Source organism: Coffea eugenioides, chromosome 2, assembly GCF_003713205.1.
Source record: "Coffea eugenioides isolate CCC68of chromosome 2, Ceug_1.0, whole genome shotgun sequence".
Classification (NCBI taxonomy): Eukaryota; Viridiplantae; Streptophyta; class Magnoliopsida; order Gentianales; family Rubiaceae; genus Coffea; species Coffea eugenioides.
The window spans coordinates 24,549,577-24,577,450 of record NC_040036.1 but is presented as its reverse complement, the minus strand read 5'-3'; the positions used below and the strand labels follow the sequence as shown (position 1 = coordinate 24,577,450).

General features: G+C 35.6%; 3 protein-coding genes across 4 annotated transcripts; all 3 read right to left on the bottom strand.

Moving 5' to 3' along the window:
• Window positions 1–156: 156 nt before the first annotated feature.
• LOC113760030 (zinc finger CCCH domain-containing protein 19-like) lies at window positions 157–10,257 on the bottom strand. Its single transcript, XM_027302608.1, has 10 exons — window positions 9,862–10,257; window positions 9,352–9,431; window positions 8,470–8,657; window positions 5,998–6,895; window positions 5,213–5,322; window positions 3,898–3,957; window positions 3,314–3,364; window positions 2,777–2,847; window positions 2,040–2,245; window positions 157–1,307 (listed from the first exon to the last, which is right to left on the bottom strand). Exons 2-10 carry the CDS (start codon window positions 9,377–9,379, stop codon window positions 274–276), a joined length of 2,646 nt encoding a protein of 881 aa, XP_027158409.1. The 5' UTR covers window positions 9,380–9,431; window positions 9,862–10,257; the 3' UTR covers window positions 157–273.
• A 2,158-nt stretch (window positions 10,258–12,415) lies between these two features.
• Window positions 12,416–13,572, bottom strand: LOC113759304 (mitogen-activated protein kinase kinase kinase 17-like). The gene has a single exon (XM_027301870.1). It carries the CDS (start codon window positions 13,570–13,572, stop codon window positions 12,520–12,522), a length of 1,053 nt encoding a protein of 350 aa, XP_027157671.1. The 3' UTR covers window positions 12,416–12,519.
• Window positions 13,573–14,813: 1,241 nt separating this feature from the next.
• On the bottom strand, window positions 14,814–24,415 carry LOC113760806 (non-lysosomal glucosylceramidase). 2 transcript variants are annotated; one of them, XM_027303537.1, is made up of 21 exons: window positions 24,240–24,415; window positions 23,687–23,694; window positions 23,491–23,556; window positions 23,239–23,343; window positions 22,689–22,745; window positions 22,531–22,601; window positions 21,857–21,956; window positions 21,030–21,100; window positions 20,668–20,768; window positions 20,476–20,579; window positions 20,319–20,372; window positions 20,103–20,158; window positions 19,861–19,899; window positions 19,640–19,784; window positions 18,782–18,963; window positions 18,630–18,697; window positions 18,403–18,475; window positions 18,265–18,326; window positions 17,257–18,184; window positions 16,514–16,804; window positions 14,814–15,223 (listed from the first exon to the last, which is right to left on the bottom strand). In XM_027303537.1, exons 2-21 carry the CDS (start codon window positions 23,687–23,689, stop codon window positions 14,944–14,946), a joined length of 2,856 nt encoding a protein of 951 aa, XP_027159338.1. In that variant the 5' UTR covers window positions 23,690–23,694; window positions 24,240–24,415; the 3' UTR covers window positions 14,814–14,943. The 2 variants fall into 2 exon arrangements, with proteins under 2 accessions (XP_027159338.1, XP_027159339.1); XM_027303538.1 differs by lacking the exon at window positions 23,687–23,694.
• Between the last annotated feature and the right edge of the window lie 3,459 nt (window positions 24,416–27,874).

Genomic DNA, 27,874 nt, shown 5'->3' with positions numbered 1-27,874 from the left:
CTGAAATGCTAACAACAGAAAAGGTAGGTGTCATTTTTCAAATTAGAGGAGAGCTACTTGCAATAATCAGAAACTTCAAGGGAGGTTTCTGAAATTATCCCAATTGAAAAATAACAATTAACAAAAAAAAAAAAAAATTTTTTTTGAACACCAAAACCATGTCTCATGCTTTATATGTAGAAGAAAGAGATTTGAATTTAGATACAAGGGATTTCTGTATTTCAAAACTAGGACAGAAGAAAGTTCTTGGCATCTAAGCTCACCAAACTTGTATCAACTCATAAACGCTTTCTTAATAGCATCAGCCAACGGGATGGCAAGTTCTTCACTTCCATTTTCTTTCCAAGCCTTGTACTTCAATGCATAAGAACTTGCATCGCTCCAACGCTTTAGCAATGAAAGTGAATACTTTTCCTCGTTCCTTTCACCATTTGGACCTAAAATAAGCCATTCTCTGCTATATGGGTCCTCGAGATGCTGCCTTCTTGGTTCATAACTCCAAGTACTTTCATCATCACTACTCAGCACAATGACAGTCTTCTTGGATGTGGCTCCTTCAGCATCCATCCCTTGATTCTGCTTCGTGACTTCTACAGCAGAACCATCTAACTCAGCATCTGTTTCAACTTGAAGCATCGCATTCTGTCCATCTTCACAAGTATGCGACGGCCTTGGGGATACTTCAAGTGCTGATGCTACTGTTTTGTTATTTTTTTCTTTTGAGGCAGGCTGCCGAGGTGATATGCTGAGAGATGCGCGAGGAAGATTCTGCATCGCGACTTCCACAGGAGAACTGCATAACTCAGCATCTGTTTGGAGCACCACATTACATTGATCTTCGGAAGCAAGCGATGGCTCTGGGGATACTTCAAGTGCTTTGTTATTTTCTTCTTTCGGGGCAGACTGATTAGGTGATATGCTGAGAGATACTTCAGGAAGATTCTGCTTCGTGACTTCTACAGTCGAAATACATAACTCAGCATCTGTTTGGAGCATCCCATTACATTGATCTTCAGAAGCAAGTGACAGCCCTGGGGATACTTCAAATGCTTTGTTATTTTCTTCCGGAAGATTCTGCTTCGTGACTTCTACAGAAGAACTACATAACTCAGCATCTGTTTGGAGCATCATGTTACATTGATCTTCACAAGCAAGCGACGGCTCTGGGGATACTTCGAGTGCTGATGCCATCATTTTGTTGTCTTCTTCTTTTGAGGCGGATTGATTAGGTGATACACTGAGAGATACTTCAGGAAGATTCTGCTTTTCATATTGACATGAAAGAGGACCATGAAATTTGTTTTCTCCTGCATCCAACAAGATGTAACATTAATATACTCAAATCATCCCGAAATAAGAAAAATTTCTTAACTGCACATGATGCAGTTAAATTAAAAAAAAAAAAGAAAAGGCTGAACGTATTAATTAAACTTGCCCAAAGAAAGGTGAAATCCAAAGGCATACAATGCTAGGTAGAAGCGTCATAGAGCAACAGAAAGACCAAAACTATGTATGTAAAAAAAAGGTCAGCTTTGTTAAAAAGAAAAATAGAAAAATAGCCTAACCAATAATAGAACCACAGAGAAAAGATACAGGGATTGCAAAAAGTGGTGAGATGTAAAGAAGATCAAAACAGATGGGCTTTATAGCAGTTCTTCATTATCAAGGTTCGTGAGAACTGCCACAAGGCAAACGCAGATGGATGTTTGACACGCAAACACACATAAGATCATGATTATATGCAGTTATATAAGAAGAAAAGCTCAAAACATAAGCACAAGAATTTTGTTCAAAGAGAGAGAACATGTTGGTGTTCTTATTGACTTGAAAATGCATTGGCTGCAAAAGAAAAACATGTATTCCCTCAGAAAAGCAAGAAAACCACCAGGATTCTAGATAAATTTATTGAATGTGAATACTACCATGCCATGACACGAGACTAATGATGCTCCAAATGTTAAAATTAAAGGAGAGAAGTTAAAGACACAACAGAAATATCTCTAGAGCTTCTTAATGTCTGAAATCAAGATCAATCTTACTTGATGTACAATTGCCTCCCCACTTCCAATTGAGATTTATTGAAAATTTTGATTCATGTGACATTTCATCCCCTTTTTGATCATGCCCAATTTCTTCTATAACAGGTTCAAGCTCCTCAGGAATCACAGCATGATGATATTCTAGTAAGCGTAACCGTTCTGACGGTGTTTGCAACTGGTTCCTTCTTTCCATGTGCTCGAATAATGTAGAGATACCTCCTAAGTTAAGGCACACTATCCTACATTCACTTGATCAGCTCATTGTAGATTGAAATGGCAAAATTATAATGCCACATATCACAGCATACAAGATTAAACTTGCATGTACTTAATTGTTGAGGCAAATGAGTCAGTTTATAAGGGCAAGCACAAGAAACACCAACATAGATGGAGTACAAAGCTCAGTCAAGAACAAATTGCGTGACACTAATACAGATAATGCAAGAGTAAAATCTAGTGACCCTATACCCTTTACATGTCCAAAAAACAGAAGGATAAGAGAATGACAGCTGGAGATCAATAGAAAAAAAAAGAAACATTTTCTCTTGCATCATCAATTAATTAAGGACCATTAAGTTTGAAGCACATTTATCACATTGGTTGAGAAAAGCGACAAGAAGTTTTCCCTTCCAGTTCCTTTATAACAACTTCATTTACTAGCACTAGAACTGCAATCATGAAAAATTACAAAGCTACTTAATCTCTGCTTCACTTAAGTAAGTTCAGTGTAAGGATATTCTTGTCTCCGTCCTTTCTCAATTGCTTGAATGATGCGTCCATCCAGGATCTTCAGCTCTCTAGAAATTTCCTGACATTGGCTCGGAAGGCATGGATGAATAGATAACGGAAAAACGGTTAACGAAAGAAGAACAAACTACATCTTGACAGGACTGGGTGATAAACAAACATTCAGACCTGATCATAATACATGTTGGAACAAAAATAACTGCCAATAATGTCATCAAATGACTTCTTCCTCGTTATGGTTTTATTTAGCCTATTCGCTGTGAGTGTGTGTGTGTGTGTATATATATACATATATATATAAGTATACAATTTTTTATTTTTTCATCGCTGTAAATATATGTATATGTATTGGTACATCAACATACTGGGACCTGTGGTGGAAAGTGTCACACAATTGTTAGATAATAATTACAATAAGTAAGAACCCATTAAATTACAAAAAAAAAGCTTCTTCAAAATAAAATGTGTATCAGAGATATGATGCATTTGCAAAGAAATACACGAAAAGCAGAAAATGAAATGCATACATGGTTTGTTATATCCTCATGCAGACTTCTGGCCTTCTCTTGAAGCTCCACCTGTAGTAAACGAGGTCAAGAATCCTCCAAATGTAAGAAATCTCTGTTGTGATTCTTCTTGATTGAGTTATTCTTTTATTGGTAAAAAAGGTTTTTGCCAATTATTTGGTAGAAAATGAGAAACATAAATATGGATATAGATGCAAAAAATATAAAGGCTATCAATCTAAGGAGAAGGTTGGAAGGAGAATGTTAATTACTTGGGTCCATTATGAAAGTTGAAAAGGATTTATGTAAGAAAGATAAGAAAGAATCTGTTGACAATTCAAAAGATTAGCCTAAATTTACTCTCTCAACTAAAACCATGTTCAGAAATTTTAAACATTTTGCATTATATCTTTAGAAGATACTAGTGATATTACTAGAAAATGAAAAGAAGAGTAAAACAATAATTCCTACTTATAACTAGTCAAGAAGTTTCTTATATAAGATGCCAACCCACCATACCACAGTCACATGCAAAAGAATGAGTAACTTTTTAATATACTTGGAAAACTACACAAAAAGGAATTAAGGACGTGTCGATTACTTACTACACTAAGCTTCTGAACGAGGCCATCTTTCACTTTTTGCCTCAAATCATTACATTCTTCCTACAACAGATAGAGGCAAAAAATTGTAAAAAAATTCTTCAAATTTAAACTTCTTTAGAAAAGGACATATCGAGGTTAACTAATTACTTAATAAGCATTGTTTTGAAGCATAAATATGCAAACTTGAAGTTTTCCTTCTTATTTAACATAATGAGTAATGAAGAATACATAGAATTGATGCATCCTTAAAAGCAAAAAGCCCTGCAACATATTAGCACTGGCAGATCTTTCCAGCTTAGAATATTATGTTAACCCATAACAACCATCTCATTTTTTCATGTTGTCAACAAGGATGTTAAAGGTTAATGACTTATCTCACTTCCTGAAGACCCCATTCATGCAAGAATAATACCTCCTTTTTCAGCTTCTCTCCTCTCAAGTTTTAGGATAACCAAACAGGGGTACCAATTCTGCCTTGAAAAATAAGTGAAGGGCTCCTTATAATCAAAGCATGACAAGTCAAGATAGTTTCATATGATAGATCAATTATACATCATTCTGAGAGATAAAAAAGTGCTTTCCCACCTCACAACTTCCCCAAGCATTTTCTCAAAATCTTTAATACGTTAAGTTGTAGAAAACTAGTGCTGTCTGCTATGTCATGCTAACGCTATCAGTGTAGCAAGGCATAACAAAACGGACTTCATTTAGAAAAGAATTTGAACTTAGTCATGAATGTGCATACAGATTTTTTTATTGCAGTCTGTATCTATAGAAAAATTCACAAGCTTTTAAGAGCACATCCTAGACTCTGTTGAGCTCTATTGACACCACTTGTATGACTAGTGCAGGAAATAGCAGTAATAAAGGAAAAATCAAGAAAGTTCGTGCATTTAGATACAGGGAAAGTTAGTTTTCCCTTTAGTCGATACTTTAGGAGGCATTAGAAAGAAAATTAACCTTCCCACATCAGTTCGACAGTCTAATCAACACAAAAGATGATATTAGAGGTATTGACTCCAGAAAATGTGGATCAAGAACTTGGAGCTCAGTTTCAAGGAATCAAGCATCCTCCTGTGCATTGCAATTTATGAGATCAGTGATATCTCTTCCTGTCATCTCAATCTAACAGTGTTGCTCATTTATAACTACATGTAGGAACTTCAATCAAGTACTGTTAAAAGCTGCTCCTTACATTATTGCAGTAACTAAAAAAATCATATCACACAGTTATAGCAGAAAAAGAGCAGGATCAAATTACTGAAAACATCCAAGCTAAAGACATGGATCAGATCAATAATAGCATGTAGGTTACCTGTGAGAAGTCACCATCTGATAGCATACTGATATGAATCCCTAGTGGCATATTTGACCCGCAAAGAATCATGTCGTTATTGTTTTCTCCAGTTGGAGTTTCCTTTATTCCTAAGATACAAGTTAAAGACAAATAAATACCTATCCAGAAAGCAATATACAGGCACAAGATGTCAATAGTTTGTGGAAGCTGAAAATGTTGTGTCAGATGTTAGCTTTTTAGTTTGTCAGACATGTAGATCACTAACTCTGAACTTTTTCTACCATGCATTGTAAAAAGTTTAACAAAAGCACTTTAAATTCTCATGCAATTATATGTTCTCATGAGCGGTTTCATAGACTTCACCCACACAGTCGACTTCAGTGCCTAATCTTCCCTTTTACCACATCAACTTTACTGTAGCACTAATCTGTTAACTGTCTCTGTTTTTCATATGTCTAGAGTTCATATCTAAATTACAGTTCCAAAGACTAAAATTCACACAATAATCAAATCATATTCTGCTGCAAACTGTCACAAACCATTATTTTGAATGGATGAAATCCAAAACAATCGCAGTAGCATAAGAACTTTTTTGTTGCCTCAGGCTTAATGTAACATCAATTACCTGCTGACAAAACAATCTTACACTTAAAAGGATGCAAATTATCTAAAAATTGCTTAATAGATGTGCTTTTCATGATCAAGTAATTGATTAATATTCAGGTAGAAACATCCAATAGCACTTGATAATCAGAAAGCAACAGTTTAATGCAGAATATCAAAATAGCAGATTGCATCTAGACCTGTAACTTGCACAAGCTGATGAGAATTTTTTGTCCAGCGATAATCATCTGGATCGGACTTGACCCGTATAATGCTTCCTGTCACCTTATCTTTGAATGACTCGGGTTGTTTTAGTAGTTCTATTACCAAGCTCTTCCTCAAGTATACAAGCTTAATATTTTCAGCTGTAATAGATGCAAAATGACTTTGTGGTGCGGTGAGTAGTGTACCATGTTTTTCAGACTCTTTCTCCTTTTCTAATTCTGTATCATGTTTTTGGGACTCTCTCTTCTTTTTTAACTCTCTTCTTGTTCCACAAGCCACAGAGGCATCTTTATCCTTGTATACTGCAAAATACATCTCCTCTTCCTCCCATTCATCCTCTTCTGAATCCTCCAGATTATCAGAATAATGAGCTTCCAACAACTCATAAATTCTATTCTTGTTAACAAATTTCCGACCAAAAATACTTCGCAAGTTCTCATCGCATATTATCTTTCTCTTCTTCTCTGGATGAAAGAGCTTATGCTCTGCAATATATCTATGAATTATTGCCTCCACAGTACGTTCAGATAGTTTTTCAGTGGTGTCTTTACCAATTGATTGCAGAAACTGAATGAGAGAAGTTGATCCCCAACCAGTGAACTGCATAATTTTCGATCTAGCATTCTTGTGTTTCCAGGATAGCTTCCCCTTGAATGCCTTCTTGCTAAGATGTTGTTTAAGGTCTTCTTCTTTTTCATATTCAGACGCTACTTTATCATTGCCAAATTCATCTGAATCAGAGTTTCCCGTTTTTTTTCTGTCTGTAGCAGCACGGATATCATCTATCTTAAATCTTTCTTTTTCCTGAACAATCTTGTAATATTCCATAAAAAGACCTTCATAAGTTTCCCGATCTTTAAAGTCCACTTTCTCCTGGGAAAAAAAGCTCTTTGTCGTAAATAAAATAAACCAAAAAAATTAATTGAAAAAAATCTGAGAAGTCCCTCCCCTCCATACATTGAAAAAAATGGAGGTAACAAAAGATTTCAGTTTGTACGTTATTGGCTACCCTAATGGACAACATGAATAGCAATACAATTAGCTATAATGATGAACCAGATGTATAGAATGAATACGATGTAGTCTAGCATATGCAAAAACAAACCCAAATATAGATGATGCTTGTAGAATTGAATGCAAGACCAATTTACCAAACAAGAAATTCCATGTGTAAGTTCCATACAAGCAACAGATGTAACCTATCTATCGACTATGCATGTGCTTCATATCTGGATTGGTGACACATCTAAGTAAAGCAAATCTGATCATTTATTTGACATCAAGTTAAAAATATAAACATAAGCATCAAGTTTGTCCTTCTTAAAATACACAAGGAACTTTCTTCTTCTTCTTCTTCTTCATTTTTTTTTTCTGAGGGGGTTGCTTGGGGTAATAGTTTGTTGGCTTCACAGAAACTTAAATTACTCAATTCACAAACATGCACATCCTCCCACATAAGAGAGCAAATCAATTATGCTATGCAGTCCAGTAAGGCCAGAGCATATAAACCTTTCGAAGGAAAAAGTAACAATTTCGGTATCGAGTCCTTGATCTATTAATCTGTCCTGCAGTGAAATAATCCACCAACGTTAATTATTAAGCTAGACATCGCTGCATTTCTAACATGCACAATTGAGCCACTATGATGTGTTCTAAGACAGGGTCACAATCTCTTCTCTGTAAAAGAGAATGAATAAAAGTTCAGTATATGCATTCAGGTTGGTTTAAAATCAAACTTGAGTAGCAAAATATGATTTTGATAGCGGGATATAACTCGAGATATATCAAGGATTAAATATAATTAGACTACAATGCAGATGTACTCCAACATAAATGAAAAGGTATTTTACATAAATGCTGAGGAAGATTATTGCAAAGAGCCAATTTAGGTTGCCAAAAGGATGAACCATTTGAACCAATATGCTTCAGGAAAATGTTGTTAATCTTCAACTTGTTTCCGATTTATCATGATGCAGAAATAGATAGCTAGATCTTGCTTGTTTCAGATTTATCATGATAAAGAAATAGATAAATAGATCTTATGAATGAGCTCCTGCTCAAATCTGGTTTTTGTCATGCATCCTATCACAAATTTCTGAAATCTTTTATAACTAGTCATATGAAATGATATGGGATGAAGAATGCTTTAAATTGACATGTCAATTATAATTTTCAATCATCGGATGAAATGATATAACAATCTATTATCTAATAACTTTCTCACGTAACTCATTTTCACATCCAATTTTGCCTGGTAATTTATCTAAAGTCGCAATTTATTCACAATACAGTGTCTCGTAACTGTCAGCGAAGCTAATTTACTGCACCAGAGCAAGCTTTCTTAATCCATTAATATTCTGAGAGCAGGTCAGATATGTACCAACTGAATGTTCAAGAGCATAAAATGACATTTGAAAACCAACATCACAAATCTGTATTAATCATACCCCGTCAGAGTCAACATCCATGTTTTCTTCTATCAGTATTGCAAGCTTTAAACAACTATTGCAGAAGCCATTCATCCCTCTAACACGGCAAAACTCGGCAGCACTAATGCAGAAGCGACAGACAGCATTTGGACAACAGTAGCAATGAAAATGAGCTTTTCTCCCACACATGAAGCAAGAATGCCAACCTGAAACAGGAATATTGCATAACTTTTTATTTGTTGCCATGACGTATGCACTAGATAAGAGTAAAGCAAAATAAGATAAACTAAGGAGCTAACTGAGTGAAAAGAAAAATTGAAGGACATAAACAAAAACCTATTTGAGCACTCTGACACCGTTAAGATCCATGACTTATAAACTAGTGCAGTTACTCTGCTTTACTAGTCTAATCTATGCATACAACCACATCTCGCCCTCTCAACAACACAAAAAAGAACAGAAAAAGGTAAGGATCGTATCTTCCTCTTTTTGGTGCTTTTAGCAGGGGCTTTCACCTTTATTTTGCATTCAATACTTGTTTCTTCTTGCTTTTTCAAACAGAACAATCCCATGCAAACAAACCAAAAGTCTCAAAGAATAACGATGGAACAGCAAAAAAATGGAATAAGACATTTGAGCACCTCGGGAAAAAAAATGACCAACCAATATAACAGTCTGCACTCGAAGGTGTTAATTTACATAAATAATACCAACTACCTAGTACAGAAAAATTGATGGTTCGCTCAATTATGCAACATGCTACAACGTGCTTGACACTTGGAGCACTAGATAAGGAAAATGAAGAATATATAGAAATAAGGACAAACAAATGTCCAAGACATTGAAGAATTGGACACGGAAATGAAAAGGCCAAGGAAGGAAAGCTTTTGAGGGGCTTACTGCAATTCCAGCATTCTTCGCTTGTCATAAAAGATTCATTCTTCTCAACACAATGAGAATGATAAGCTTTTGGGCACTGCCTGAGAACAATAATAATAATAAATAATGACAATGTTAATGATGACAACAATATTGTCATATACTTCATGAAAATCTTGCAACTTGAGGTAAACCATATAATCTCTGATTTTTTACTCCTCAAAAGGTTCACATAGAAGAAGCGCAAAAGGCAGATCTACAATAACATCATAATGGCAGTAGGAAAATTACACCCTACCTAGAAAATTTCTGCACCACCAAAAGAAGTAACCAAACAAAATACACCAGGCAATACAAAATTTGAGGAAGAAATAAGTTGTCAGCAGCATCATGTGATAATTTCCAAAACAACTTCAAAAAACATTCGAATATTCTAACTTCTTTTCATGGTTTAAGAGTCAAATGACCTTTAATTCGTCAGGACCACAAATACCAGAAATTTATTACAAAACCAGGAATGCTGAAGTGGACCTTTTGATTCCCCTTATAAAACAGCACCTACTAAGCCGCAGATTGCCAGATACTGCCCCTAACAAGCTACCAAAGGTGTCAGCACTTGGCTACAGATACAACATTGTTGATTCAAGAAACTCACGAGTTGCAGCATGTGCCTTGCCAAATCTTTATACAAAAATCAGATTTCTCTCAACTTACACCAAGAAGATTAAAACAAAAAATAAAAGGACCTCGAAAATCTAAAGACCGCAACAAATTAAACCGCAACTTTCTTCCGATCGCCAGTTTAGAATCTAAAGACAGGAAAAGAGTCCTGTGTTATTCAGTTTTGTACGGGCCAAAATTGGTTGCTATCATAAAATTAGTCTTCCTTGTGCATAGCTTGAATGGAGTTTTGTTGGGGAATCCAGTCAAAGATCATAATAATGATGGTACACTATTCAGGATTTTCTATCAAAGCAAAACAGCTAGCCGGAGATAGAGAGAGAGAGAGAGAGAGCAATCCATTATTTCCTCATCGCTCAGCCATTTAGATCTCCGAAATGACAAAAGTGCCCACAGAAAACGAAAGAAAGGAAAATCAAAACAGCCAAAGCCAAAGGAGGAACTTTTGACTAAAGTGGAGCTCCTCGGAATGTACTTTTTTCGATTTATTAATTATTATGCGCTCGTTACAACGTCACGCAGCCAAATGAAAAGATGAGCTCAGTGAAGAATCTCTCCAGAAATACGAGAGAAAGTCCTCGCTGAAAACTGAATGAATGAAAAAGCCAGCAAGGAAAGTGGAAAAGGGCAAAAATAAAAGAAAAAAAAAAGAAATACTCACTTGTGATCACATAAAAAAAGATTTCCACCATCTTTACACACAAAGCACCAATCTTCAGCAGTATCTTCCTTTTTTGGAGCCTTTTTGCTTTTGCTCTTCATCTCAACTGTATTTTTACCCAAAACCCACCTCGACATTGCTATCCGCTTCTCCTTCCAGCAAGATTCCTGCAACATCAACAGAAGAGTATCATACTTGACCCCAGATTGCAACTTCTTTCACAAATGACTATCATCTCAATTATAGTTAACCCAAGATGGCAACTTTCTTCCACAAATGCTCTCACCTAAACTACAATTAACTCAATAACGGAACTTTCTCACAAACAGCAATCACCCAAGCTATACTCAGCCCAAGAATGCAACTTTTTTCAAAACCCAAGTTTATTTTTCTTTGGGAAAACGAAAACAAGAATGCAATCGGACCATGCAAAGTGAAAGAATCAAGACCCATAATGCCAAAAAAAAAAGTAGCTTCAGGCATGCACAAAACAACAACCAAAAGTGATCATCAAAATGATCCGCTTCAAGAGAACTGGACAAGTAATTTTTCTGAAAATGTCGCAGTACCTCTATGGAGAATAGCAGTGGTAGAGAGCTCAATAAAGAAGGTTTGTTGGTCTTGGCCTTGGGAAAGATATTATTGGAAGGTTTGTTGTACTTTTTGGGGCTTGCAAAGAATAAGAATGTGCATTGTTAGCTACTTTCTAGCGGGAGACTGGAGCTCTGGTCTGGTAGGTGGTGAAGTAGCTCAAACTCAAAAAATGCTTCTCTTTTTTTTTTTTTTTTGGAAGAAAAATTTGGTGGCTCCAGTTCCGGTCTTTAAATGCTTTTGTAAGAGCAGCAACTAGCAATGCTTACAATTTTTTTTTGGGTTCTTGTTCTGTTTGGACCTCCTTTGGATTTAATTTACAAGTCCTACGACGAATTATAGACCCTTAAATACACTAAAGTTTTTTCTTTATAATTTTTACAGTAAAATAAAATTTTATATAAACACCTAAAAAACTCGCCGGTGCAAAATTCTCTTTGATAAAAAAATTACAATATTGAAAAAACTATTGTGGAACAAATTATTGAGGGTATTATTCTATACTATCCCTTCTTTCTAATGTAGCAAATTTATCACTTAAAATCTTAAATTCAACCATAATCATGACCTTCACTTTTTTGGGATACAAGACAACTTTTTTAATCTTCAATTGCTCATCATGGAAAATCATGAGGTTTACATTTGACAACTTTTCAAAGTATTCTCTGTTTTTGCTTTCTTTGGGGATTAGTGAGTGTTTGGCTGGGGAGCACTTTTGTGATTCATTCATCTAATTTTCAATTCCTTAAATAGACCTATGAATTTGTGGTTTACATTTTTATGCAATATTAATATATTCAGTGCTAAATATAGTAGTGTATGTGTGTTCTTCTAAGTTCTAACCATGCATTGGACCGTTTCATCAATTAAGTTAAAGAGAAATTTGTTCTATTTTATGAGTTTTTCATTTATTGTAACATGAGGCCAACTCCGTGACCTTAGTTAAAAAGCCCCTTATAACATCCAAATCCCTTTCTTTTCTTTTTTTTCTCCAAGGGAATCACATTCAAGTACTTGGATTCAAACCTCCCCTCCTTCCCAATATCTAGAAGGAAAGAAGAAAAAAATAAAGAAAAGAAAAAGATAATCCAGAACATTTCTCATTGTTGATTAATTAAACCTTACATTTACAAAATCAATCTGCCCCTACAACTCTTCTTTTCCGTCTTACTGGAAAAGCTTCCATCTGTCTGCTAAAGAAAGATGAATAAAAAGGAAAGAAAAACAAGAGCCTTCCCCTCCCAATTCATTCTCAACTAGCTTCTTACAGTGACCCATTCGTCTGATGAGACAAAGTGATATTCTGATACCAAGCTTTTCATAGGCTGGCACCTCATGGAAAATGGAATAACTCTGCTGCTAAACTCCTCGTCATCAGATGAGCCATCTGAATCATAATGCACTAATCTCAAGTCTAATACACTTGCTGGTGAGCAAGTTCCCTCCTTTCTTTGACTTGACTCTCCTAAGAGGAATGGATGATTAAGCAGTTCCTCAGCCGTCCACCTCTTTTTAGGATTTCTTTGCAAGCATTTGCTCAAGAAATCTTTTCCCTCGTGGGAAAGATTTGATGGAAACTCAGGAACCCCATTACCGCAGGCAATCTTCAGGATTGCTGACATTGGATTAGAAAAATTATCCCCCCAGGGAGGCCTGCAGCCATTGGCCATTTCAATGACTGTACACCCTAAAGACCAAATATCAGCAGCAAAATCCAACCCTTCAGTCCTTAAAACTTCAGGAGCCATCCAGAAGGGAGTTCCACCAATGTTAGGCTTGTAGAATTGCATTGATTTCTTGTCCTTTTTCCGGTCATTTAGTCTCTTGGCAAAACCAAAATCTGCCAACTTTACATTTCCTGAGAGGCCTAGAAGCACGTTCTTGCACTTAAGATCACAATGCACTATCCCATTATCGTGGAGATACTTCAGACCCTGGAGAATTTTTTTGGTGTACAATCGAATCAATTTTTCGTCAACTGCCCCTCCAAATTTCTCTACAACCTCAGCTAAACTACCCCCGGCCATGTATTCAATGAAAAGATTGAGTTTCCTGTAGCGATTTGCTCCACTGGAGAAATCCTTTCCTAAGAACTTAATAATGTATTGAGAATCCAAATTCTCAAGAATATCAGCCTCATTTTCCAGAGATTGAATTCCGATTTCTGATTCAGCAGATTTTACAACAAAAAGTGCCCCAGTAGCTTTCTCTATAGCCAGATGGACGGTGCCAAATGATCCTGATCCTACCACTTCTCCCTTCACCCAATCAGTTGGTTGAGGAGATACGCACTGACATTTGTGAGCCATTTTTATTTCGCTTGATCACTTCTACCTACAATTTTGTGTACAAACTTTGCCTTCTGCGCCTTAAATTGGCAATTGAAAGACAACAGACAACAGGAGATTTTCATACAGAAAAAGGGCAGTTTTGATCTTTCCTACAGGGACAAGTTACCTAATACAAAATATGAAATGCGACGGAAATTGAAAAGAGAAGCGGTTTTCCATACAATGAAAAACCGCCCTCAAAAAGAATGTACCCTTGTGATAACACCAGCAGAAGATTAATATTGCCTATTATTTTCTGTTCAAAGAAAGGACAAAGCTGTACAAGTTTTGGGACTGTTATTTCACTTATGATACTTGGGTGAGGAGAACTATTGGTGATCCAGATAAATTGGGATTCATACTATCATGATTGGAGAAAAATCAGGAAAACCATTCAGTGGGATAATCATAGACGGAATGAATAATCTTATGTGGCGTAGAAGCTGCACAATATCCCATACGATAATCTGACATATTTGTTAGCAACAAAATACCCCAAGAAATGGATAATAGAGAACTTGGTACGAATGGAGGATGAACCAACTTACCAGTTCTACAACAAGCTTGCATCCCTTGCCCGTCCAATTACGAATTGTCGCCATTATTTCATCAAATAGTGTCACAACCGAAAGCATGTTTCAATTGTCTTTCACCTCAAATTCTTTGTAAACTAAATTTAAGTTTAGAATTCAAACTCAGAATGAAGGGGAAAAAAAGGTCTACGATGCTTGACAACCAAAGAAGAAAAGAAGAAAGGACTTGGGACATTACACTTGTGATTTTTAGCTACATATCCCTGAAGTTTCTCAAGGCAAAAGTCAGTAAAGATTCAAAGAGGCAAAAAGAGGCTGATGCAGAGTTCGCCTTTGCAGCAGGACATGCAATGGGTTTCTTACCTTTCGTCTGCGACCCTGCTTTCTGTACATTTGTTTCAGTAAATTGTATACTGATCATTGATCAAGTATATGACAAGTGTAATATAATTTGACATATCTCACTTACACGGGGGATGATAAACGTATTGATCATTCCACATTATCTATGTGTTTGGATTGCATTCTCTAAGATTTTTTGTAGAAAAATTACTGTAGCGATTTAATGTATGTAAGAAAAAAAGATAATAGAAAAATGTGATCACGAAAAACGATGTAATTTTTCGGCAGAAAATGGCTGTCCAAACAAGGCCTATATGTTGTCACCAAACGTTTGCTGCTCACACATTGACCACAAAAGAAATTCTCAATTGTTCTGGTGACAAATTATACAAGATTCAATATAGGAAATAATACATTTTGGCCAATAGGCATCAAGTACATCTTATGTCTTTGCCAACTCGAGATTATTTCAAAATCAAGTCCACATTCTTTTACATGTATAATCAAAAATAACCTGTAAAAGATTTCTAGTATCCTGCTCTTCGGCTAGCTTGAGAACACGTGCAACTCGCGAAAAACCAGCATGCTCCTTAAACAAATCAGCTTCCTTGATCTCTTGCTTCATCTCCTTTTTGGGATGTCTCGGTTGCTGTGTAAGTGCCCATTGCATTGCCCATATTCCCAAGGGCCGCATGTAACCCAGACATCTGAACTTGCCCTCCAAGTTCCAAGCTTCAGGAGTCTGAAAAGAGTAGCTGCCAAGGAGCACAAACATATAAGCCAACAGAAGTTGCGCCCCAGCATTTATGCATTAAAGCTAGAGAGAAGAAATATGCAGATAGCACAATTAGACATTAAATAGATAGGAAGTTTGCACCACCAGAAATGCTTCTGATAGAACATTCCTAAACAAAATTTACCCTGTTCAGTTCTGGGCTAATTGTCGTTACAGACTCCAATTGACACGGTAATTAGATGCACATGTGAACTTCAAAGTCAACTCCGAACACTAGAGAACCTTGGCTTATAACAAGTTAGATAAATGTTTGATCCGAGGTGCAGTGGGGAATCTGCTATATATCCAATTCATCCCCACATTTGTCTTCCCTGGACTCCTTTTCAGAATGTTTGAACAGGTGAAGTATTGTAAATGATATATAAGAAATATTGACGTGTACAGTCCCAGAAAAATTCTTGAAAGTCTTGAAGTTTCGTTTGAAGATATGGATCAGAAGTACCAGAAACAGGTAAAACAGATGCTCCGTATCCCCTACTTTACCACTCTCTTCTTCTGTAGTTTTTGTTCTTAACTTACCCAACCACAGCTTATTCAGGACTAAAGGCATGCAAAAAAATTTAGGCATAAGACTGAAGTTGAAAAGGTTGCTGCACTGATATGTAAAGTTCGCAGCATCTGTAATATGCATGTTATTCCCATAAACAATGTGACACTGGAAGAGCTACAAAATTGTTATGCACTATCAAAAGATAATTCATCTTCAAAGCACATCTCAAACACACTTACCCAGATTGAACAGGAGCAACCAAAATTACCTATATGCGTTATGGATATCAAGAATTTGAATTAAGATATATACAGAATGATTATTGAATATATGAATTAAGTCTAAAGTATAATACTATCAGAAAGGGAAATGCCAATTACAGATTTAGAAGTCTAAATTTTCGGATAGAACAGGGGCAAACCAAAATTGCCTAAAAGCATTATGGATATCGAGAATATGAACTAAGAGCATCATGATGATGAAGTATATAAAGTTAAGTCTAACTATAATACTATCAGAAAGGGAAAAGCCAATTACATGTTTAAGCATCGATAAAAGAACATATAGCACTGCTACTAAAGAAGATTTTTAAGTAAGAAAGTCTATGTTTGCTTAAGCCAGAGATTGGCTGCACTAGTGAAAAGAATGAAAATTTAGAGCTAGGTATGGCACAAAAGGAAACAAACAAATGCAGTCCAAAGTATATAAATTTTGGCAACTTGCTTGAGCAAGGGAGAAGACAAGAAGGTAATAACATACCCAAAACCTTCTTTTGCCCAAGCAGCTTCATGTACTCCACCTGCCGTCTTAAATGCCATATCCATCAGGTCTTCATGCATCATGGATGCAGCAACAGCATATGTAACTCCACTCCATATTTCCCTTGATTGCATGCAAGACATGTCTGGTTGTCCACTAGGCAACATTCCATTAAGAGCCCCCATCCTTCCATCTTTTACCCTCAAGACATTGAAATTGTAAACCTTCTCTAGGGCAAGTTTAGCTCTCTCTTCATCAACTATGGGCAATAGACCACAGGCTCGAGCATACCTACCAATAAGGTTGTCAGATGGAGTTAAATGTTCACAAAATGAGGCAGCTTCTTCTTCATCAACTAACAAAGTGAAAAGTCACAGTTTACACTACGTGCTCATGCCCCTCGGATGTCTCCATACATAAACAGACAGACAGACATGTAGATTAATGCCTAAAAGGACCAAAAGAGAATCTTTTATACAAGGTTATAGTTGTATATACCTGTTCTATAACTCTTCTTCATTTTTGACAACCAAATACAATAGATGAACTAAAGCAGAGCAAAGTGCTTACCAGACCAGAAATACCAAGGAAAGCTCCTCACCAAAAACAAAAACAAAAAAAAAAAAACCAGAAGTGGCAGTAAAATCTTATGTTCATGCATATGACTCCCTTCGATCAGATATTTAAAAAAATGTATAACGCAGAAACTGAATTATTAAAGAGAACTTATATATGAAACATACCACTGCCCAGCCAGCTGATCGGCTTGAATTGAAGAACTTGCACTGCCACCGCTATCATCATAGTTAAAGTAAGAACCATTCCATAATTTCTCGTATACTTTCTTTGCCTTCTGAAACTTAAACCAAAAGTAGTCCTCAGAACCTTTGTCACCAACTTCACCAGCCAGTGCTGAAGCAGCTTGCAAGGCAGCCACCCACAGCCCGCCACAGTATGCACTCACACCAGACACAGACCATGTATCATAAGTCTGGTCAGGAAACCCTTCGTTCTCAATCATCCCATCCCCATCCTTGTCAAATTGATCCATATAAGCCATTGCAACATAAACGGATGGCCAAACAGCTTCGGCAAATTTTTTATCACCTGTTGCAACCACATCCCTGTAAATTTGCAGAACAAATTTCGGATTCAAATCTTTCCACCTATTCGTGTTGTGAAGATTGTAGAAGTTCACTTCAAACCATGGATTGTTCATTCCAATATCATGAGGAACAGCACCAAGAACTTTTCTTGGAGCCAATTGTCCATCTTGCAAAGTTCTTATCTTACTGGGATCATGCATCATAACTGCAGCAGCAAAGTCTCTTTGGATGCTAAGTTCAAGTTTTGGGAATAGCATAACTAGGGCAAATGACGCATAAAAGTGAACATCATAGGTATTACACATGTAATACTCAATCCCTTCAAGATAGAGGAACTGGCCTACGTTTTCCTCCCCTTTTTGGAGCAGATTCGTTCCAAAGGCGGAATTCAGCGAAATAGGAGAATGAATCTCCTCAAGTATTGAAGTCATTCTCTCTAGGATGCCTGTAGCAGTGTCGTTATGATTAGAATGATTGATGGTGTTTTTGAGAGCTGGATTAGATCTGTCGAGCGAAAACTTTCTTTGCCCTATTGCAGATAAACTATGCACAGCTGGTAATCCATCTGTATAACAAGAAATAGACTGAACTGTAATTACCCAAATTAAATTTTCACAAGACAGCAAAGATTTGTCTTCACTGCACCTGTCCAAATTGATCCTCCGGCATTAAGGTAGTAGAGTTCATTGAAGAGAGTGATAGGATACCTGCAGTGAACCATCTTGACTTTTTTACATGAGAACTTTATGATTAACAAACAGACAGCAAAAATTCCAAGCTTACCATTCAGGAAGCCTCTTATCTTCAAGAATGGGTTTTTGCCATGCTTCTATCTGTGACTCCCAACTTTCATGCGCTATAATCCATAACACAAGGAAAGACCAACAAGCTTAGCAAGAAAATATTGTCACAGATTAATTGAGAATGAGAAGTGCATGTATCTTTTTTGCTTTGGATGTTTTAAAAACTAAAATGTGGAAAAGGCCTTTCAGCTCCGTCTGGAAAATTACCAAGAATAGCATCATGTGCAATTGCAGATGCCGCATTTCCAAAAGTTCCATAAAATTTTGTATAGCGCCTGTAAATTAATCTGAATTACTCACAGCGAACAGAAGCTAGGAATTCAGAGATTGACAATAAAGACAAGTCATTCACTACTGACCTGTGGTAAGTTCTGCCACCTGAGAAGTTGACTTCAGGGCAGGCCCATGCCAGCGAAAATGTAACAGTGCGTACTGTATCTGCTGGAATAGTTACAGAAGCTGCAATGGCTGCCCCGACAAGTGAACCCGGTTCAGAAGGCCTTGACATTTCTTCAAAATGAAGGTGATCAAATGATCCATGCTATTAGAAAAGAAGCAGTTTAAAGCCAGTTAAAAAAGGTTATAGATAGGAAGAAGAAAGCAAGGCCAAGAAACTACATTTTCATCACATTCCCACAAATTTAGAAATCTTAAAGCGTCAATAAACATGCCAAAAAAAATAATGCAGATACACACATATGCAACAGAACTAAAGAATGAGCACAAAGACAACATACCATCAATTATACAAACAGTTAAAATTTTTCTTCGGAAGTTTAAGATATAACCTATCAGTAAGAACTGACTAGCACCCAAAACCAATATGCCAAGCATGACAGGTTTAGTTAATAAGAAAATTCCCAAAACAAGGCAGTCTCAATGATCTCTCAATCTTATGAAGTTGCACTTCTTTATTGTACCAGCAAGCTGGTCACATGGAACCAGATCCAGTTCAAAGATCCAACAAGAATATTTAGAATATTCAAAAATAGTGCTAGAACATTCATTAACTATTCTCACATCCCAAACATTCAGAATGATATAATCCAATGAAAAATTTAACATAGACATATTAATAGAACACTATCCTTTGAAACCAAATTCTCATTGTACAACAGCAAAAATATAGGCAGAAGATATCATGGTGAATTAGTAAAATACTATGCGCTTTAGCCCTCAGGAGATATGTATGTAATTGACATAATGCATAAACAAACCTCTTTTACTTCATGCCACATATCTTTTGCTGTAATGCCTTGAGAGTTTCCAGATACAACAAAGCAAGGACACTCGGAGACACGTACTTCATCTGTTTCTTCAGCTGCGATGGCAAATGTTACCGAAGGTAGCCCATTGGCAGTCCTGTGTCCGAATAGACAAAGGAAAAGTTCTTAAAAGTGAACCCTCAAACCCAATTCAGGACATATGAGAAACTCACATGTGGTGCAAGAGTACTCCACGAACACCATCCTCCATCCTGTTAAAATAATTGCATTCCAAGTCAAATCTTAGCAAAAGTTAAAAAGAGTCGTGAATCTTTGCCCATCAAGCATGGAAAACAGAAAAACATATCTCAGAAGATGTAATTGCAAAGCTTCAGAATAAGAAAATAATAACACTTCTTCCCATGAGATGAAACCACACCCCAACTATGTTACAAGGAGAACCAGCAAAACATACCTAAATATTGAGTTGAAATGATGACCAGATAACCCAGAATCCCCACCAACAGAGTTCTGGACCACATGAAGAAGAAAATTCAGCTAAGAGTCTTAATTAAGTCAAAAGAATCCAGAAATCAAAATTACAATGGGAACATTACTCCTTTGCATGACAAAGCAGACCACAAAAGTTAACATGTAAAAGGTTTAAAAAAGAAATTGCCAGTTAACATACCGCCCATGAAAAAAGTAAAGTGACATCAGCAGCCATCTTTCCTGAATTAGACAACTGCAGGGGAAACCAAAAGGACGAAAATTCTAACTCCTTGTACCAGAGCTATAAATTGTCTTTTCAATAAAGGAAATTGATGGCTTGGAAAGCTCATGTGTACCGTAAAAGTAAATACTGCTGCAGGGAAGCTGCTTTCTTTGTAATTATGAGGGATAACAGGGGAAATTTGACGACATACTATTTTAAGATTGGGGTCTGGTTCACCTGCATGCAAGTAGTGAAACTCAAAGAACAGATAACTATTTATGAAAGTCATCAAGTTTTGAAGTTTAACAGCTATTCAAAGGATTACCATCATATACTGTCCAGGCCCTTGGGAACAATGCATGGTATGTAGAGCTGCTTCCATTTAGATTCCAATCCCAAGATCCTACCCCTGATGCTGGGCTAGCACTGTTCGTCCATGATGTCTAAGTAAGATTCGCTTTTCATCTTTCACATAAAATTTCCGATTCAAACAAGTTTTACATATCTGATTTAATCTTTTGCACTTTTGTAATTATATATATCAATGTTCATAATGCATTGCCCATGCTAGTGCTTAAGGTTGACAAAATTAGTTAAAAGTTCAAAACAGAAGTCCTATCACATGAACTTCTCCAGGGAGAAATTAGACTCGATAAGAATCAGCAAAACAACTTATAATATGCTTACTTTTGTGAGTCTGGATATCCTGAGCATAGTACAGTAGAATGCTTTTCACCATTTGGGCGTGAAACAAATACCTGCAATAAGAAGATGATACATAGCTTTAACCGCAAATTCTCAAGATAAGGAACACTAAGCAAAAATAATAAATAACTAAAACTAGCACTTCCAAGGCTTGGTACTAAGACACCCCTTTTGCTCATAATTGAGATCTATTGCACCATTTTTGCTAAAATGTATGTGTGTTTCTAGTTCAAGGAACAGTTTGTATTAGGTGTATACAGCCATGCGCACTGACACATTTCTGATCTTTCTTTGGGTGTAATACTCTCAGGTGAATAGTTCGTATTCTCAATACAGATTTTTAATTTTTCTCAGTTTCTATAATCTTCTCAACTTCCCCCAATAAGCCTTTTATTTTATTTTATTTATTTTTTTAGCACTTCACTTATTTCAATTTTTTTTTCTCTTCTTGAGTCACTTTCTTCTCTTACATATGAACCAATTAACTGTGCAACCACAAGGATGAAAATCTTTCAAGTAAACCTGTAGCAAAAAACAAAATAATCACTAATGATAATGACCATAGCTGCATTGGACTTTCCATGGTTCATGTTTTAGCACTGTGAACTTTCAGGCATGAGAAGATTTCAACCCATAAGACTCTTAAACAGCAGCAAGACCCTCAGGAACAGCAGAAAAGAAAACAGATAAAGTGAGTCTAAGAGGTCCATAGAGCACAAGTGAAGAAGAAAAAAGTAACGATGGTGAATAGATAATGCGAATCATTCAAAACAGTATATTCAACACATCTAAATAGAGCTGTTACTTACAGAAAACTGGTTTGCTAAAACTGGTCCATCTTCACATATCCTGGGAAATAGTTGCCAACGTCGAAATTCACCCTTGTAACTTCTTCCAATGCTTCCTGCACTGAAAGCTTTTTCTGTCATACATATTATTTCACTTATGTCTCATAATTCGGGACAACTGATAAGGTCAGACATCATCTGCTAGGCATGACATGGAACCTCATATAGTCATTCACTTAACTAGTCTGAAGCCGCATGAGATTAGAATAACTTGTACAATAGTATCTTGTACCAGAAAAATAGCAAAGACTACCTCATGCTCCTCATCCGCCCCACCCCTCCCTGACCCCCCCCAAAAAAACCCTGCCAAAAGACAAAGAAAAGCCCTGAAAAAAGGTTTAGGAAAGGAAAGGATTTAGGGTAACAAATTAGCAAGTCCACGCATGATAACTTCTGACCAACCAAGTAAGTACAAACAATTTCTTTCACAAATCTAACCAACTGTAAAACATGCTGCAAACAAGAAGGACAGAGTCAACAAATTGGGATAAAGAGAAGTATCTTTCGAATTTCCAGGCAATCTCCAAGGAGAAGGAAGATGGTAAAGTACAATCTAAACTAGATTTCGTATTGTGGCTCCAATGATAAGTAAGAGAGGTGCAAATAACTTGTTATTGTTAGTGGTGAAGACTTACCCAATACCACCTAAAGGAACACCATGGCATGATGACAGATCACGTTTCATAAATGGATTGAGAAATGCTACCTGCAAGATTTAATTGATGGCTATGATATTCAATGATAAATTTAATCCATCATGTTGGGTTCCAAATTATATGTTAGAGCACTTTACCTGTTCCGAAGATTTTTCTCCTCTAAGATGTCGCCACAGCCGAATACCTGTTGGAGCCTACAAGTGAACCAAAAGGAGATACCAGGACTTGAGAAATAAGGACTAAAGCTCAGATTTTATCTGCATGACTAATTAACAAACCATTGAACTTATTTTGTCTGGTGAGTATCTAGTGTATTGTGAGTATCATCAAGTCAAGAATACAGGACATCAGACTATGATTAATTATTTTATTCAGCAACAAGTTGTTTAACATTCTTACATTTGGCTTCAGTTGTAACTTGTAGGCCGATACTAATATACTTCACTCAAACTTTTAAATACAACTGGATTCTTGTCTTCTATGCATAAGAATGAGACCAGAATCTCTAGAAAGTATATGATTTAGCTACAGATATGATTTGATGTAAAAACAAAGACACTTGTATACACTATTTCGCAACTTCAGAATTTGCTCCCTTTCTAAGGTTCAAACTTATTCGGTCCATAGACCTGCTAATGTGAAAAGTGTGGACATTGAAGTATCACAAATGTTTAAAAAAAAAATTACCAGAGTGATAATCTCTTTCAGAGTCAAGCCAAATGTTGAAAGGACAACCTCCTTTGTGTTTAGTCTCCGTTGCCAAGTAAGAGATGCAGGTTTTGCAGGATCAACCTTGATCAGGAAGTACCAGGACAGTCAGTTTAGGAAAAGTAGAAACCAACACCCCTAAGATGTTGAAACCATGGTTCTGATAACTAGGTCATTTACATGGTTCAGTTAAATGATTAATCAGGCTATCCACTAAGCTGCACATTTTACCTTGGCTTTGTGTGAATCGTATGATTCTCCTTCTCCATTATCAGAACCATTTACCAACATTCTTTCCTGCACATTTACCAACATCCAGTTAAATGTTGTGTGTTAATTGCCCACAAGCTGGATTAAATCAGGCAGCAATAACCACACAGCATAAAAACGTTGGCGTAGGAGCAATCAAAGTCATAAAAATTCTTACCATCTTGTCTGCAACCAAAGAAATAATCGTTGACCATTAAATACAATCTGCTGTAAGATGCCGAAATCATCCAACACAATAAAAAATCCAAACCTCAAAGTGGGATTTTTCCAAAAAAAAAAAAAAACTAGTAAATTAGAATACAATAAGATAAAAGGCACAGAAATCAATTCTGTTAACCATCCCAAAATTCCTCCAAAACATCAATCGCCAAAAGCTTACTGTCGCATCAACTTACAATTGCATCAGGCATCAAAATCAGAACTTGCATGAAACAACAAGAAGAAAACACAAGCTTGCAAAATAATCAAAGACGGATAGCTACAAGTACTCACAAAGCAAAACGAGGAAAACCCAAATAGCGGGAATTTATAATCAGCAGAATGACATATCAATCAATAAGTGAACAAGAACATGCAAGCCCATTTGAAGGAGCCAGAAAAGAAAGACAAAAAAGGGAAAAAAAAAAAACGAAGCAAAGACTGGAAAGTATGGTAAGAGATGAACATCAACATGATCAGAGGTATAATGGAAGAACTGCAAGAAGTCTAACCTGGAAAAAGTGGGCTGCTAAATGATTTCACAGAGTTTTGAAGATATCCCAAACAAGAAGAAAAAAACGATCGTTATGACTAAATGTAGTAGGCAAAAATCGTCAGCAAAGGAATCCCAGATCTCATGGGTGATTTTAAAGGTGGCTACACTCTACCGTAGTGGTTGGTGGCTACACTCTTCAGTAGTTTATGATAGCTCAGCGGATAAATACATACTCACAACAGTTTAGTTGAGTTGGTAAATATATTCCACGCTTTCTAAGTTGTCCCTCAGCTCTCGTGATGGATGCAACTCCTCAGATTTGATGGACTTGAGGATTGAAACGAACGGAATGATGTAAAATTTTTAATTTTGATAGTTTAAATGTTTATAATGGGTAAATGCATGTCCTTAAAAGTTAAATAACCAAAACTCTGCTATTTAAAGATAATTTGCACAAAGTGAAATGGCAATGGAGAGTTAATTGCTACTGGCTACAGCCTGGCCCGAATGATTTGAAAGGCATTTGGCAGTCACAGCACAAAATAGTTGACCAGTAGACTAAGGGATAATTTCAGAAACCTCCGTGAGGTTTGTCATAATATCACTCAGCTTCTCTCAAATTTTTAAAATCTCACTCATCTCCCTTATCAACTTGACAAAACTAAATATTCCTATCAAAGGTCACAAATTGACAACATTACCTTTGCTCTTAATAACTATTTAACCAAAAAGACAAAATAAAATAAAATAAAATAAATTTTAAAAGCAAAAAATGTAAATTAAAAAAATAATTTGCTAGCTAATAATGGTCCATATTTTTTTACATTGGAGTCACGGTGGAATAGCAAAGGACATTAGTAAATTAAGTTTAATCAATATCAATCGCTTAGGAGGATTTTAGAAAGTAATTAACACATTAAAAAACAACGTGCACAGTTACAATTAAGGAAATCAAGATATTTTTTGGGAAAATATGTTTTAATTCATTGTGTAGTTTAAATTGTGTTGAAAACCAAAATAATCGCTTCATACGTGTAAATTTTTCAAGGTGTAAATTCTGTTTTTGTTCCAATATAACTAAATAAATAATTTACGTCAAAAAATTTACACCTTATAAAAATTTAACCTTATTTTATTTTTATTGTTGTTATAAATTTCATAAGTAGGATAATATAAGGGTAGTATTGGAACAAAAGTTTTAGCCTTCTTATATTCCTCTAAAGGGGTTTAAATGCTATAAAAAATATCAATTTAAGGAAGATAAGTGAAATTTTAAAAATCTTAATAGAGCTAAATGAAATATAAGAAACTTTAGAGGAAGTTTCTAAAATTATCGAATAGACTACTGGAGAATTTTATTCACCAAAAAATTCCTCAATATGATAGTTACGTAGGACGCTAGCAAGCAAGCTTCTTTTTTTTAGTGTAAGTAAGATCTCCCACTTACGCTATTTCTTCTCGTACCATTCAATACATCATTATCATTGTGGGGCGGGGCAAGATGTAGCTATTAAATGAACTATTGAATACCAGGTAGAAGTGGTTGATTATGGAGTCCCATTGTATTTCTATGAGAAATAAAATGCAAGCCGCTCAACAACTTATGAGCACTTGTTTGCACCCAATTAAAAATTGGCATCAGCTGGGGAGTAGCTCCACAGGCCAAATTGGCCAAGGACAAAATTTGAAGAGTAATTTTGGTAAGTTAAAAGCCCATAAACCGGAGTATGTGTTTTTCCTAGTCTACTCAACAAAATAATAGAAAAAACTGGTCAATGGTCATATTCAATAATCCTTGGGGATACGCGGAAATGAAGCCATGTGTACTCCAATCTTAAACTATAAATGTTTACCTGACAAAAGAGTTATGACGATTTAAATTTAATTGTTAGTTGACATAAATGAGTAATTATATACATAAATAATTAAAAGGAATTAATTTTATATATTTTTTATTTTTCACAAAAATACATTTATTATAAATTTATTGAAGAATCTTGGTTTATAAGGTTATAGTAATTTGGTAATTACAATACTTAGTGTAGTTATATTGGCAAAACATGATTAAATAATTAGAGCAAAAATTAAAAGTTTTTTCCTAAGGATAAAATTGAAAATTTAGAAAATATTATTAAAAAGTTTACACTAACTGGGATCCCTCTGACTTTTTATATTGCATAAATAGTGGCTTTTTAACTGGAATAAAAAATTGTAGATGAATAATTAGAAACATAATTAACATAGTGCTACAACAAACAAGAATCGTGACACAATTGACCTGGTAGATTTTAATTTAAATTTAGGAATTAGACAAGTAATCTTATATGTAACATGATGACTTTTAAATCAATATCGAATTTGTAGATGAGTAATAAAAAACATAATTAACATAGTATTCCAAGAAACTAGAATTGAGATTGTGGATAAAATAATCATAAACTTTAGAAGAAAGTACTCTCCTCTTTGAATAATAAAAATAACAAAAAATTTATGACCATACTGGTTAGATTAACGATGAGGTAAAATGCCCAGAAAATAATGTTAGGAATTAAAGCGATTGTATCACTATAATTTAAATGAATAAAATGGTAATAACAATGTAGTAATACTATAGAATAAAAGGGTATTTTTATCCAAAATTTCTTAACATGTTGAATTGAATTACTTATAGAGGCTAAGTAATTAAAAGATAATGTTAGGAGATAAATTGATAGTAGTAATATAGTTTAAGGGGGAGTAAAGTGATAATAACCCTTTTAATTACTTGCATACGCTTATAATGTGTCATGTACACTAGTATAATATTAACTTAAAAAAAATACTAGAACAAATTGACAGAGTGAAGAAAATTTAGAAGAAAAAGAGGTAGGAAAAAGGGAAAAAATGTAAAATGTATGCCTATATTTTTTTAGTTGCTACCAAACATTTTTCATGGGTTCGACAAAAATCCATTATCATTAACTAATGATAGTGAGAGTGAATAATGAATTTTTAGTAAACAAATTAGTTTTAGCTATTTGGTTCAGCAATAGAGTTGGCCACCATAAGAGAAATTGAATGAATTTTTCAGAATCATACGCACAGAAATTGAATATTAATATTATTAAAATTGGAAAATGATGGCATCGATTCATGTTTTGAGAAAAGGAATTTGGCATTTATGTCTTGTTGTCTCTCGGTCCTTCATATTCTCCCAATTGAGCATTTGCATAGATGATGATTAATTTATAAAAACCCAATCCAATGTATACACATAAATGCAATTTAGTCCTTCCTTAAAAAAAAAAAAAAAAAAAAAAAGTCCTTTAGGAAGTCCCACATTCCATTTTTTTTTTTTCTTTCTGACATTTTCTTACGAAAGTAAGAATTTTTGGCAAATAAACCTAACTCCCCACAGTAACTCCAAAAGCCGGTAACTTGTGGAGTCCTGTGAGGGACTTATAAACCTAAACCCCAACCCCCCCATTACCGATGTGGGATAGAAAACCCCACAGGGGTGCCCCGCTGCTAAGAGATAAAGACCCCCCAAGTCCCACATTCCATGCTCTTCTACGTATTTCACCTACGATTGTCTACCGGTTGCCTAAGCCTATGTGGACCCATAAACTTTTGACGATGGTCCCAGGCAGGCAGAGTTGTTGTGATTGCAGT